Raw genomic sequence first — 14,931 nt, 5'->3', positions numbered from 1 at the left:
GTTAATGAGCACAACAAAGGAGAAATATCCAAGAGCCCCAGAAACACTAGCTGCCCTTCCCGTGTGGCAGGGAGTCATGTGGAAGCCCTGCCCTTCACTCCGGCACTTACTTGGCTCCAAGGTTGCCTTTGATGATGGGCGCCGTGACCACACTTTTGCCCTTCATAGGCTGGCTAATAACAGACAGTGGAACTGTGATCCTCGTGGGCAGCTTCCCCTAAAGAAAAAAAGAAATCAGGCTCACGGCATAGGAGGGAAGAAAAACCACCAACTGTCACCTACTGGGCCACCAACTAGGAGCAAGCACCCCCGATGCTCTCATTTCCTGTACTCTGCAGGGGCCCAATATTTCTGAGGGGTGGGCCCAAGCTGCTCTCCTAAAACTGCTGACAGGCTGTAGTAAGTATTCATATATTCTATTTAGGTCTCATCTGACGTTAACCATCCTCCTTCACGCACCCTAAAGCAGCAACAAACACAGATAACCACTGCCATCAGCATAAACATGTGTACTAAACTGCAAAGGGAAACTTCGTGTTCACTTAAACATAGTAGGAGTCTGAGCTCCGTAGAGGGTAGGCTCTCAATCGTCCGTGTACCTCCCAATACTTGGCACACAACTACTATCTGCAGGAAGTATGACAAAGGACAGAGGCACGCGGCAGTTACTAAAGTGCACAGTCCTGCTTCCCTGGAACGCAGGCTCACTGGCGCGGTGCACATAGCCTGGCATGCTAGATTGGGAACCGGTCACATTTTCCAGGTGCTTTCCCTCTCTCCCAGAGATAAGAGAGGTTAGTTAAGGGATATTAATAATAAACTCAACCAAGTGAAAAGTCCAACCACAAAGCCAATAAAGGCCAAAAAGGAACAAAGTAGAAGGTGAACAGGCCTAGAATCTTTGCGTTTCAGGATGGCAAAGATTAGCTCACTGCATCACCGATGTTCAGGGTGCCTGCTTAACCCTTGACTGGTAATAAAATTTAAACACAGTAAAATCTTGTGTAAATCTGATTTTTAAAAATGATTCAAGGGGTGGCTGGGTGATCAGTGGGTTAAAGCCTCTGCCTTTGGCTCAGGTCATGATCCCAGAGTCCTGGGATCGAGCCCCGCATTGGGCTCTCTGCTCAGTGGAGAACCTGCTTCCCCTGCCCCTGCTTCCCTCTCTGCCTACTTGTGATCTCTGTCTGTCAAATAAGTAAATAAAATCCTAAAAAAAAAAAAAAAAAAAAAAAAAAAAAAAAAAAAAAAAAGATTCAATGGACACCTGGGTGGCTCAGTCATGCTCGGGTCCTGATCCCAGGGTGCTGGGATCGAGTCCTGCATCAGGCTCCCTGCTCAGTATGGAGCCTGCTTCTCCCTCTGCCTGCTCTGCCTGCTGCTCCCCATGCTTGTGCTCTCTGTCTGATAAAAAATAAATAAAATCTTAAAAAAAAAAAAAAAGATTCAAGAGGGGTGGTCATTAGGAATACTCAGAAAAGGCATCAACACTTCCCAAGGGCAAGCTATTTCTCAAGAAGCCAGGCACTCAGGTACAAAACTGTGTGTCACAGGTCCCCATACCAATCTCCAGCTTATTCACAAGTTGTAGCCCATCAGAAAGCTCAACGAAGTCAACAGACAAGAGAATAACTTGAGATGGTACCTCCAGGTGGATTTACTTATTGTTTTATTTTCTTAAGAATGCCTCAGCTGGGGCGCCTGGGTGGCTCAGTGGGTTAAAGCCTCTGCCTTCGGCTCAGGTCAGGATCCCAGGATCGAGCCCCGCATTGGGCTCTTTGCACAGTGGGGAGCCTGCTTTCCCCTCTCTCTCTCTCTCTCTGCCTGCCTCTCTGCCTACTTGTGATTTTGTCTGACAAATAAATAAATAAATAAAAATCTTAAAAGAAAAAAAAAAGAATGACTTAGCTGCTTTCAACCTTTCAGACCACCAGCACACCAGCTGGAATTGTCCCTTTGTGAACTAGCCTAACTCGCTGACTAGACCCGGAAAAGAATCACTGCTTTATGCTTCCTGCCCCTCATAGGCTCTTGGGCTATGACGGAGTAGATGCCACGGGCTTACTAAGTTTCTGTGTTAGGAGAAGGATTCAAAGAAACAAAAGTGGATCAAGTACACACTGTCTTCTTGCTTCCTTAATTTAACTTTTGTGATATGAGAACCTAAATAAATATTTTCTCTTAAGCCACACTATATTTCAGGGTTTTTTGGCTGGTTGGTTTTACTAATGTCCTCCTTCCTCCACCACTCTGACTTTTATCCAAATTCCTGAGGATTTACTAAATATGTTATTTAGAAAAGTAAAACTGTGTTTTATACTGTGCATATGCACCCCACTCTACAGAAGAATGCTCCTTCTCCACAGACTAAAGAATAAAAACACACACGCACCCAGAAACACACCTATGTTGATATGGGAATTTGCTTTATGATAAGTGTAGTATTTCAAGTTAGTGAGTAAGGAACAAACTGGTCAATGATGTTAGAATAAAGTAAGAAATATAAAATGACATCTCTATGACATGCCATTCACAGAACATATTTCAAATGCTTTATCAACTATACTTTTTCTAAAACCCTGAAAATATTTTATTAAAATGAAGGCTAATATCTTCATTCCCTGGAGTAAGAAAAGCACAAGACCCAAAACCCAGGAACCATAAAACAAAATGTTGATAGATCTAAACCGATAAAAATACCTGTAGAGCAAAGGCTCCATATGCAAGGTTAAAAAATGACAGGCTGGAAGGAAGTATTTTCTACACATATCAAGAATAACAACCAGAAGAAATAAAGAGCCACCTCAAACAACGGGAAAAAGCCAAATACCCCAGAAGAAAACTGGCAAAGATTTATTCATCCCTGGACAACACATGGCAAAAGGGATGCCCAACTCCTCTAAAGATCACAGAAATGAAACAGAAGAACTCTCTTCACCAGTAAGATAAAGTTAAAACAACAAATCCCAGGATCCCCAGCATCGGTTAGGAGAGCTGCCTTACACTAGGTGGTGTGAGCTTTTTGGATGCATGACTGCCGTTAACAAAGCTTTCTGTGTGTATCCCTGCCCCCTTCTAGCATACTCCACTCCGCAGATGCTTTTCTGCATTCACCGCAGCACTGGTCTTCAACGCAACAGAGGTCCAAGCACACTCCTTCTCAGCAAAGTAAAATACGAATATGCACTGATACAGGATTACCATTTATCAGTAAAAAGAATGCTATCAATATCCACAGGGGATCTAGAATAATCCCCAAGATATGTTTTTAAATAAGTAAGGCAAAGCACAGAACAGGATACAGATTTAAGGTCTCTCACAGGGATTTCTTTTCAAACTATGTGTACATACTGCAAGAAAATGCTCAGGAAAAGGACTTGAAGGATAAATGCAAAATACCAGTAGTAATGAGCCCTCATGAAGAGTGAGGTAGAGGGTGATTGAAGAAATTTTATCTTTTACTCTAAGCACTTTTGTACTGTTTTATCCTTTATAAGAGTGAACACATATACTACTTCATAAAGTTGTTTCGAAATTTTAAAAAGCCTACTAGGAAGTAAGCCTGTTTGGGTCAAACGAAGCAATACAGAGTGGGTGTACTTTCCGTTTCTAAAAAGAGAAGCTCCCGGGGCGCCTGGGTGGCTCAGTGGGTTAAGTCTCTGCCTTCAGCCCAGGTCATGATCTCAGGGTCCTGGGATCGAGCCCCACATCAGGCTCTCTGCTTGGCGGGGAGCCTGTTTCCCCTCTGTCTCTGCCTGCCTCTCTGCCTGCTTGTGATCTATCAAATGAATAAAACCTTTAAAAAAAAAAAAAAGAGAAGCTCCCTAAGCAGAAGGGCTATTCTTCCCCATGTTACTCACAGCCTGGGACGTGGAAACCACCGTGGTGCTGACAGGGACCTGCCGCACTGCAGAGGCTCCTGTCCCGATGCTGATGGGCGTGCTGGCAGCCCCAGAAGCCACAGCCACAGTCTTGGACACAGCAGCATTCATACTGGGCAAGGACACCGCTGAAGTATGGACAGTTCCAGACCCACTGGCCACTGAGGACCCTTGCTTGGCATGGGTTGCAACCGTGATGGTCTGGCCTGCTTTGGGGGGCATCACTCCCAGGCCCTGCACGATGCGGATCGTGGCAGCCGGTTTTGCTTCTGAAGAAGCCACCGTGTTTTTCGCCTTCTGGTCTGCCACACTCACACCAAGTGCTGGCATCAAGCGGAAAGCTGAACTTGAGGCTTCTGTTGGCTTGAGGTCAGGAGTCACTTTAACCACGGTGGTACCTGTTGGAGTGGACGAAGGGGCACTGGCTGAACTGGCCTTGGCAGGGCTCTCCGTGGCATGGACCGGATTGGAAGTCACGTGTAAGGTAGCAGAAATGCCTTTGCCTGCAGTGCCGCTTCCTGTCCCAAAGAGGTCCTGGGTCAATTTGACTGTCGTGACCTGGGACTTGGCCAATGTGGCCATCATGTCCGGAGTGATTCGCAGAACTGTCTGGCCTTTGGCATCTGTGGTGATGGAAGAGGGCGGCAGACGCAAGACATCCTTACCCTGGATACGGAAGTTAGTGGCTGTGAGTGGAATGCTGTTGCCCGTTTGGGGCTTCACACCGAGCTGCCCAGTGATGGCCACCTGGAGAGAGAAGAAAGAGCACTGACAAGGGGATCCACGGTGCTAGGCTGCTTGTGGAAAGTAATGAGACAAACCTCCATTTCCCGGGGATGTGTGCTTCAGATATTTTTCAAAACTTTTTGTTTTGAAAACTGGTGAACGTTTACAAAAGCGGAGAATGGTGTATAACAAATCCATGTACCCAGCTTCAAAGTGATCACTTTGCCAATCTTATTTTATCTGCCCCACTTTTCCTTTTTTTTGGGGGGGGGTGGAGAGAGGAGCTGGAATATTTTAAAGTAAACCACTATATCATTTTACTGATCAATATTTCTGTACACACTTCTAACCTAGAAAAGGACTTTGTTTTTTAAAGTAAAAAAATCACCTACACATTAGACCAGATGGGTTTATCAGACATATATGGAACATTCCAACACAAAAGAGCAGAATACACATTCTTAAGTGCGCACAGAACGTTTTCCAAGACAGATCACATATTAGGCCACAGCCCCCACCCCAACACACCCAACTACTAAAACCTAATAATCATCTATAAATAGTATCTAATAATATATATTTGCATTTCCCCAACTGTTTCAAAAATGTCTTTTATTTACAGTTATGATGACCTTTAATTTCGAGAGCAGACAATGGCAGCAGTGGTACACAGCATGGGCTTTGGAGCCAGACTTCATGGATTCATACACCGACTCCTATCTAAGGTCAACGTCCCATGTGTAACACATGAACTCTTCTAGCCTCAAGGACCTTCTCTACGTTGCATTTCCCCCTCTACTGAATGACTGCCATCAGTATGCAAAGACGCTCGAACATTTCTCAACCTACAAAGCAAGAGACCTTCATTTACTCCACATACACCCCCCCCAGCCCCCACTTCTCTGCTCTCTTCAAAAACAGAATTGCTGAAAAACTGCCTACATTCCTTGTCTCTACTTCCTCACCTTCCATTCTCTCTTGAACCCATTCCCAAACAACCACCAATCCACTGGTGCAGTCAAGCAAGCAGAGAGTGATCCGCCTGCAGCCTCACGTCTCTCACACTCTCACAGCCGATAGAGGTGCTGACTTCATAAACACACTATTCTCTAGGTCTGAATTCCAGTATCTGCACCTCAGTGTTTTCAAGCTCGGGAGATGATATCACAATCTACTTAATCACTCAAGCCCGAAGCTGTGGGACACACTCAAATCCCTTCTTTCAACAGACCCCCTAATCTGTCCACCGGAGAATCACACAAGCTCGACCACCAACCCTATACCCAGAATCCCAGCACCTCTCCGACCTCCAGGGATGATGCACACAAGCCAGCACCATCTTCCTGGACTGCCGCGACTACCTCCTAGTCTCCCTGCTTCCATTCCTGTCCCCTGAAGCCCATTCTACAGAACAGCCAGAGAGCTTTTTAAACATAAACCAATCAACTTATTCTGGCCCACGATCTTTCAGTGGCTCCCTACGTTAAAATTAAAATCAAAGTGTGATGTGATTTAACCACAGCTAACTTCCCAAGCAACCCCCTTCGAACAATTTCACACCTGCTTACTAAGTTTCACATGCAATGGCTTTCCTGTTGCTCCTCAAGCATATGACGTGGAAACAACGGATTCCCTGCACTTTCATTTACTTCACCTGATGCCTAGAATGCTGTCGCCAGATAATCCAAATAAGGCACACTCTCTAACCTCATTTCATCCCTCTTCCAAATGCCATCCCCTCAGGCCTGCACAGATGGCCTTAGCTAAAATGGCACACTGTCATTCTCTGTCCCTTCCCGTTTACTGCTCTCCTTAGCTATTACACCTGTCCCAGAAGCAGCTCTGCCCCCTAGCTCTATGAGAAGATGAGCTCCACAAAGGCAGGGATTCGGTCTCTGGAATACACCATTACATCCCCAATACTCTGGACACTGCCTGGCACAAAAAAAGCACTTGATAGGGGCGCCTGGGTGGCTCAGTGGTTTAAGCCGCTGCCTTCGGCTCAGGTCATGATCTCAGGGTCCTGGGATCGAGCCCCGCATCGGGCTCTCTGCTCCGCGGGGAGCCTGCTTCCCTCTCACTCTCTCTGCCTGCCTCTCTGTCTACTTGTGATCTCTGTCAAATAAATAAATAAAATCTTAAAAAAAAAAAAAAAAAAAGCACTTGATAAATATTTGTTCAATGAAAACAGTGACATTATTTTACCATTAGATGATTCCGTTTCTTCATGTATAAAAGAAGGATAATAAAAGCACCTATCCCATGGCATTATGAGGATTAAATTACTTAATTTAATTAATTTAATTAACTTATTTATTTAATTTATTTATTTAATTTAATTGCTTGGGAAGTTAGCTGTGGTTAAATCACATCACACTTTGATTTTAATTTTAATGTGGGGAGCCACTGAAAAATTTATAGGTAATTAAATTACCTATAAAAGCACAGTGCAGGCACATGAAAAGCACATCACTGTTACTATGCCTAACAATTCTTTGTGGTTTTTGTGATTTTTTTAAAAAAGATTTTATTTTTAAATAATCTCTGTACCCAGCATGGGACTCAAACTCACAACACTGAGATCAAGAGTCACACGTTCCACTGACCGAGTCAGCCAAGTGCCCCACTATTTACCAATTCTTTGAAAATTCAATTATCATCCTTGCATATTCACAAATAGGAAAGTACAAATATATCCTACTGTTATCAGAGATAAGCAAAAACACCAACAAAGTATATGTTATACCCCAAGATTGTCATTAAATAAATTCATGGAACATCTACTCCAAATCCAGAAACTACTAACTGCTAAATTATACGGAAAAGAAACAGAAGAAATCTTTGGCATCTACAAAGACTGCACCAGGGAACTCACCCCTGAAATAGCTGTGAGCTAAAGATCAAAGATTACAAATCATTAAAATTCTCCAACAGTCCTGCTTTAGGACAAAGGCGTTGAATCGACCCAGAGATTTCCACCAACCTGCTTGATGATGTTCTGTCCTGTGACATTCTGAATGACAGTAGCCGTGGAAGCACTTGGAGCAGAGCTTCCAGGAGAACTCGTGGCTGGCTTGCTCGCAGGGTTGGCTGTGGCAGGGAGACTGGTCATTGTGAGCCCCGTCTGCCCGGGGCCAGGACGCTGCACAGTGGCTGCCGCAGTCTGGGCTTTGACTGGAACAGTGGCCATAACTGTCTAGTTCAAGTGTGAGACCAAGAGCTTGATTAGACACTGAAATGCAGCCCAGCCCACCAAGCTGCCTCCAGCATGCCCCCAGCCAGAAGTGTCCCTCTAAGAGCACACGTACTCTACCACTGCTTAAGGCTCGCTACACTCATAAGCAGACACTATAAAATTCTTGTATCTGTGTGGTGTCTTAATTTTCAGAAAGCTTTCACGCTGAACCTCCCATTTTATTCCTACACAATGAGAACAAATATTATACCCCTTTTAGAGTAAAGGAAACTGAGGCAGGAGGTAAGACTCTTCTCTAAAATTACCCAACTAGTTAGTGGCATAACTAAGATGAAAGGCACAACGGAAGGAGCCTGAGATTTAGAATCACATCCCACCTCCACGAGTGTCCTGACATTACAATCCTGGGTAAATCACTAAACTTCTCGGAAGTTCTGATTCCCACCATGTAAAACACAACTTATTAGTCATGCTTACTCGGTTGTGAACATTAAATGAGCTGCTGCGTCAGGTTCCTTGGTCCCTCCCCAGCCTGCCCACTGGACTCATGAGACCATGGCGGGGTCCAGGCTTGCTGTCCCTGTTTACCTGGGGCACGACTTTGGTCTGTGGAGCACTGGCTGGAGCGCGAATCTGTGGTCCCGCCGGCATCTGGGGCAGAGTCTGTGTGGGCCCCGTGGACTGCTGAGACATAGTGGGAAGGCCCGGCTGGGCCACCACCCGTACCTGGGGCAGTCCAGCTGAGCCAGAGTGGCTCACGACACGGGCGGGGGCCTGAGAACTTGGTGGAGTCTGGCTGGAAGCCGGGGAAAGCATTGTTCCTAGCTGTGGCATTGTCGGTGAAGACACCAGAAGAACACTGCAAGGAGATGGGGAAATGAGGGGGGTGGAGGGGAACATGACAAAAACCAAACAATTTAAGCCAGGCATCCGAAAGGCCTTTAGAGGGAGAAAGCTGGAGGAAAAAATGGAGGACCTTACCCTGAGCTAGATTTAGCTGGTTCTGAGACAGTAGTAGGGCCACTTTTGTTCACTGATGACACAGGTGGAGGGGAGATCGGAGTGGCAGGCAAAGCTGGAGTGGTGGGGGTCACAGGTGTGACCGGGGTGGGTGGCATGCTGGAGTCACTGAGGCTCATCTGGCTCTGCTCAGAGGGACCACTGCTGAGGACCTTCAGTGAACTCTCCTTGCTACCAGATTTCTACAGGCAGAGGAGAAATGCGGGCGCAGTTTAACCAAAGTCACCAAGGGATGGCACGGCACTGCGGTTCAAGGCAGGCCTCACCGCCACCCACCACGACACCACTAAGGCAGCTGCCCTCAGAGGTCACTCACCACCTTGGACGGGGGCTTGGGTTTTTGCTGAAGGGCTTTCCGCGCTTTAGCTGCAGCAGCTTGTGCTTGGTGAATCCGCTCTGTAAACAAGAGTGGTAAGCCTCAGCACAGTAAGTAGGGCAGCTTCATTAAAGCCAAGCCCTAGCTGGTGGCCTCCCCAGTGGGCTAGGTCCTGCCTGAATGTCACTGGGAAGTGTCATGGCCCTGGGGCAAGAAGCCAGAAGCACCCCTAGTCTGCTTGGGGCCTCAACGCACCAAACTCCTCCTCGCTCCGGTCTCGATGCAGGTAGATCCACAGCTTTCGCCCAATGTCATATTTCACACACGGGTCTTTCTCATAATGCAGCCGATCCAGCGCTCCGCTCACCACTGTGTTCACCTGAGAACCAGAGCAAAGGGGAAAGGGACCCATCAGACTCGGACACCAGAGGCAAATCGCCAGGTGTTAAGCTGCAGGTGATAAACAGACCCTCTCCGGCCTGCTGGCCATACTGCCGAAGGCTCACTGCAGCACCTAGCAACACTCCAAGACTCCTGAGAGACTGAGCTGCTCCCCGAAGGAGCAGTGAACCAAGAAGCCTTAGAAGCTGAAGGAAGTGCAAGTGAAATCTGTGCTCCACAGGGTCTTAGGTCATCACTGTTCCCCTTTCTCAGGACCTCTTCCTTTCCTTTTCTTCATTCAGTCAAAAAAAACCCATGACATTTAATGTTTCCTTGTAAGTTTTCTTAAATCCGTTCTGGAACAAAACAAACACGATCTCTTTTCCATCCTACCTGCGTGCTGGTGACATCTGGAGCGAGAAACTGGGAGTCCTTGAGCAGCTCACAGATCTCTGCCCGGGTACCTTCCCCATTAGGCAGCCGGGCCGCAGCATCTCGAACTGATGGCATCAGAAAATGGAAAGTCCAAGAGTCAAGCATGGCTGCCACTGAAGAGCACTGTCCTCTAACCTGCTCTCATGCAGAGCAGCTCACTGAGGAGGAGTGCCTCAGCCTTAGTCAGACCCGGCATTATCACCCAGTATGACAGTAATAAGGGGACAGTGTCCTACAGTCTTCATATGTTCAGCCAAGACTAACATCCGTAAATTCAGGTGAGAAAAAATTTTCCACATCTGACTGAAATATAGCATTTCCTTCAATTATGAGCAAAGGTAACAAATCTTATGTTGGCAGTGATATGATCAGAAGTCAGGTATTTCCATTATCACATCACAGCATCATTTCCACTCAACACTATTTGAAAATCATAGGAGATAAAAGACCTGCTGCTGAGGGTTGTCATTTAATATCATGATAAAAACATACATATTTCTGCATCACAAATTTAACATTTTAATAAATATTTTAACAGGACCATTTTCTTTAGTAACTCTATGTGTTTCATTTTACGCATTTAAAGACCAAATCCTGAGGTGGCGTCTGTAGAATTTACCAGACCAAAGAGCTTCATGGCATAAAAAAAGTTAAAAACCTCATCTTTAAAACACTCAGTCTAGAGAAAGCAAATTCCCACACTTAACTATTTAGCTGACCTGTGAATAATTTCTACATGAAAATAAACGTGAGCCTAGACTTCAGGGGAGAATCATGGATTCCCACATCGATCTCTGGGGACGGAATTCCCCCTTCGTGTCCCAAACTCCAAGGCCTCCTAAAACTGATCTGACCCTCAAAGCCCTTCTGGGAATTGGCGGAGGAGACAGCTGATTACAGAAAGAAGGGATCTCTGACAAGAGACAAATGGCACATACCAAGAGACAGGATGGTGACATAGGCAGGCCGGTCAGAGCGCAGCAGGGAGTGCTCCCGAGCCTTGTTGAGTGAGGTCTCCTTGTCAAAAACACCCTTCACAGGCCCCACTACAGACTCGAAGCCATGCATGCGAAAGGTGAACGCCTTATGAGGTTGGCTGTATCTGTAGCGCTCCTACCAAGAGAAAAGATACAAGGCTCCTAAGTCACAATTAGGGAGTTCTAACACTTTCAACAATAAGGGGTTGACCTGGAGAGACTAAAACAAGGAAACAGGGTATTGCACTAGGAATACTGAGCCAAACACAGGGGGAAAAGGTTGATCTCCAAAGAGCTCACTAGCAAAGGGACAGAGAGAGTATTCTGCTGTCTAGAGGAAAAGCCCATCAAAACATTTCTCATTTGTTTTCTTCACACCAATTCTACCCCAGCAAACAATCTCAACCAGGAGAAGATCTAAGGTTAAGGGTGTGAGTTTCCTCTAAGAATATGGACTCAAGGAGAGCCAGGCTCAGAGCTTTCTCTGCATGGTCCCATAGATGAAAGGATTTTCAGTAGGTACTAGCAATCCCTTACCTGCTCCTGAAAAACTCGTTTCTCCTCCCCCGTGCTGGGCCGCACCACATAGTCAGTTCTTCTGGAACATAAAGAATTCTGTATCCATCACCCCTTCTCCAGTACCCAGAACCAGTCCTTTGCACCATGAAAAAAATGTCCCTTCATTAGTATTCTGTTCCTGCAAAGGCCAAAAAGTCCACTTTCCAGACCCTACCAAGTAAACTCCTGTATTTCCAAAAATTACCTGAGTCTTAGAAATCCAGAAAGTAATTAGGTAGGTGAGAAAGAGGCTGATATTTTTACCTGTTTTCAGTACTGTTGCTAAGTAAACTCCATCTAATGGCAACAAAAAAATTCAGCCTTAGAGGAACAAAGGACTTCAAATTTGTAACATGACAAGAACGGTTTTTCTGCTCCCAAGAGAAACTGAGTTCTATACCCCTGTTATGTAAGACAATAGTTCTGCCATATTCAGGCTGGCCCTCTGTGCTGGTGCTCAGGGACCTATAGAACCACACCACAGCATCAAAGCAATGAAATACTTAGAAATAAATTTAACCAAAGAGGAGAAAGATCTGTACACTGAAAACTACAAGAATGTGATTAAAGAAACTGAAAAAAAAAAAAAAAAAAAAAAAAAAAAAAAAAAAAAACACATACACACAAATAAACAAAAAGATTGCCTATATTCATGGACCAGAAAAATATTGTTAAAACTTCTGTATTACTGGGGCACCTGGGTGGCACAGTCGGTTGAGAATCTGACTCGGTTTTGGCTCATATCATGATCTCAGGATCATGACAAGAGCTATGATTTGGGCTCTGCCCTCAGCAGGGAATCTGCTTGGGACTTTTTCTCCCTTTCCCCCTCCCCACTGCTCTTCTCTAAATCAATCTTTAAATAAAATAAATAAGAAGTCCAATTACCTCAAATCACCTATAGATTCAGTGTAATCTCTATTAAAAGCCCAATACCATTTTTCACAGAAATAGAAAAAACAATCCTAAAATTTATATGTAAGCACAAACAACCCCAAATAGCCACCGCAATACTGGGAAGCATCACATTTGCTGATTTCAAACTTTATTACAAAGTTATAATAGTCAAAATAGTACAGTATAGCACTGGCATAAAAACAGACACATAAGCCAATGGAACAGAATCAAAAGACCAGAAATAAACCATTGTGCATATAGTCAAACCACTGGCTCCGTATCTGATAATGGAGCCAAGAATACTCAGGAAGGAAAGGACAGTCTCTTCAATAAATGGTGTTGGGAAAACTGGATAGCCACATGGGAAAGACTGAATTTGGAACCCTATCCTATACCACTCACAAAAATTAACTCAAAATGGATTAAAGACTTAAACATAACACCTAACACTGTAAAACTCCTAGAAGAAAACACATGAGGGGCACCTGGGTGGCTCAGTGGGTTAAGCCGCTGCCTTCGGCTCAGGTCATGATCTCAGGGTCCTGGGATCGAGTCCCACATCGGTCTCTCTGCTCAGCAGCGAGCCTGCTTCCCCCTCTCTCTCTCTGCCTGCCTCTCTGTCTACTTGTGATCTCCCTCTGTCAAATAAATAAATAAAATAAAATCTTTAAAAAAAAAAAATGTTTAAAAAAAAAAAAGAAAACACATGAAAGAGGCTTCCTAGACACTAGTCTAAGCAACAATTTTTTAGACATGATACAAAAACACAAGCAATAAAAGTAAAAATATACAAGTAAGACTATTTCAATCAAAATCTTGTGCACTGCAAAGGAAAAAACAAAATGAAAAAGCAACCTACCAAATGGGAAGAAATATTTGCAAATCATAACCACAATGAGATACCACCTCACAAGTGTTAGAACAGCTATTACCAAAAAGATAAGAAATAAGCATTAGGAAGGATGCAGGGAACAGAGAACCATCGTGCGCTGCTGGCAGGAATGTAAACTGCTTTAGCCACTACACAGAAAGCATATGGAGATTCCTCAAAAAGGTTAAAAAAAAAACTAGAACTATCACATGGTTCAGCAATCCCACTTCTGGGTGTATTTCTGAAGGAAATGAAATCACGATCTTAAAAAGGTATGTGCACCTTTATGTCCATCACAGCATTATTTGCAATAGCTACACACAGAAACAGCCCAACTGCCCATCAATGGATGTATAGGCACAGATAATATGGTATATAATACTCAATAAGACAGAATATTATGCAGCCATAAAAAAGAAAGAAATCCTGCTATTTGCAACAATATGGATGGCCCTTCAAGGCATTATGCTAAGTGAAATAAGTCAGAGATGATCTCACATATGTGGAATCTAAAAAAAGCCAAACTCACAGAAACAGGAGAATGGCAGTTATCAAGGGGTGGTGGATGGGTGAAATGGGGAATGGGGAGAGGTTGGTCAAAGGGTATAAACTTCCAGTTAGAACAGAAGTCCATTCTGGGGATCTAATGTACAGCAAAATGACTACTGTTATCAATACGGCTTCATACACTTAAAAATTGCTAATAGAGATCTTAAATGAGAATTCTCACCACAAAAATGAACTGATGATTATGTGACATAATAAATATAACTAATATTATGGTAATCAATACATAATATATACATGTATCAATTCAACACGCTGTATACTTCAAACTTACACAATATTATATGTCAACTGTATCTCAACAAGGTTTGGTGGGGTGGGGGTTGGGGGAGGACAAAAAGGACCACATCGAACTGGAAACAATCATGTGAAAACGATGTGATATAAAGAGCTCATGATTAGAAGTCAAGAGGCCTAAATTCTGGATGAGGTCCTGTCACTAACCTTCAGCAAGTCATTTAACTCATGCCTCAATTTCTTCATAGGCAGAATAAGAAAGATCAGATCCTTCTCAAATGGGAACTGAGGAGAATTCAGGGAAAGGACTATGCCCTCCGACAAGGTGGAACACAAGCTCTTCAGAGCCTCTACTGTGCAATCCTCTCCCCAGTTCAGAATCCTTTGCTCGGAAAGCCATTCTTACTGATGGGAGCATGTTACCCTTCTCAGGTATGTTAAGGCAGGTCAGAATCAGGGGACACCTAGTTCGCTACAATGCTAACATACTAAGAAATGTCACCAAAACCATGGCAAGATCTTAAACTATAGTTTCATGGACTACCACCCCCCATTAAAGTATTATACTCACACCCGAGGAACAGGTGTTGTGGCATCTGAGCTGTCTTCATTTTCTTGCTGGAGAAAGAAGAAACATTAACAGGTAAACAGACTAAAGAATTTTGGCTAATTTAAGGACTCTAAAAATCCAACAGGAAAAGTCTGGTTATTTCTTTAAAACCGTACCTTACAGAAAGCCTGGTCTTTGGTTTCCAGCCACAGCTGGAAGAGTGCAGCTAATTCCTTTTCATTATCTTGGGCCTGGCCTATCAAAAACATAAAAAGGCAAATAATAACAACAGTAATAATAATAATAATAATAAAACAAT

General features: G+C 44.3%; 1 protein-coding gene across 3 annotated transcripts in view; it reads right to left on the bottom strand.

Annotated features, from left to right (window-relative positions):
* Window positions 1–14,931, bottom strand: part of NFRKB (nuclear factor related to kappaB binding protein) — a 41,531-nt gene that overhangs the window by 2,943 nt on the left and 23,657 nt on the right. For 2 of the 3 annotated variants that reach the window (XM_046017405.1, XM_046017407.1), the window contains exons 14-25: window positions 14,789–14,868; window positions 14,634–14,680; window positions 11,470–11,530; window positions 10,894–11,068; window positions 9,914–10,020; window positions 9,395–9,518; window positions 9,140–9,219; window positions 8,785–9,005; window positions 8,392–8,662; window positions 7,591–7,803; window positions 3,861–4,628; window positions 111–217 (exon numbers count right to left, since the gene is read on the bottom strand). In XM_046017405.1, coding sequence (XP_045873361.1) covers window positions 111–217; window positions 3,861–4,628; window positions 7,591–7,803; window positions 8,392–8,662; window positions 8,785–9,005; window positions 9,140–9,219; window positions 9,395–9,518; window positions 9,914–10,020; window positions 10,894–11,068; window positions 11,470–11,530; window positions 14,634–14,680; window positions 14,789–14,868 — 2,254 coding nt within the window. The remainder of the gene's footprint in view (window positions 1–110; window positions 218–3,860; window positions 4,629–7,590; window positions 7,804–8,391; window positions 8,663–8,784; window positions 9,006–9,139; window positions 9,220–9,394; window positions 9,519–9,913; window positions 10,021–10,893; window positions 11,069–11,469; window positions 11,531–14,633; window positions 14,681–14,788; window positions 14,869–14,931) is intronic. The other variant, XM_046017406.1, reaches the window with a different exon arrangement.

This window comes from Meles meles, chromosome 8 (genome assembly GCF_922984935.1).
Source record: "Meles meles chromosome 8, mMelMel3.1 paternal haplotype, whole genome shotgun sequence".
Taxonomy (NCBI): Eukaryota; Metazoa; Chordata; class Mammalia; order Carnivora; family Mustelidae; genus Meles; species Meles meles.
This window is presented reverse-complemented; position numbering and strand designations above follow the sequence as displayed.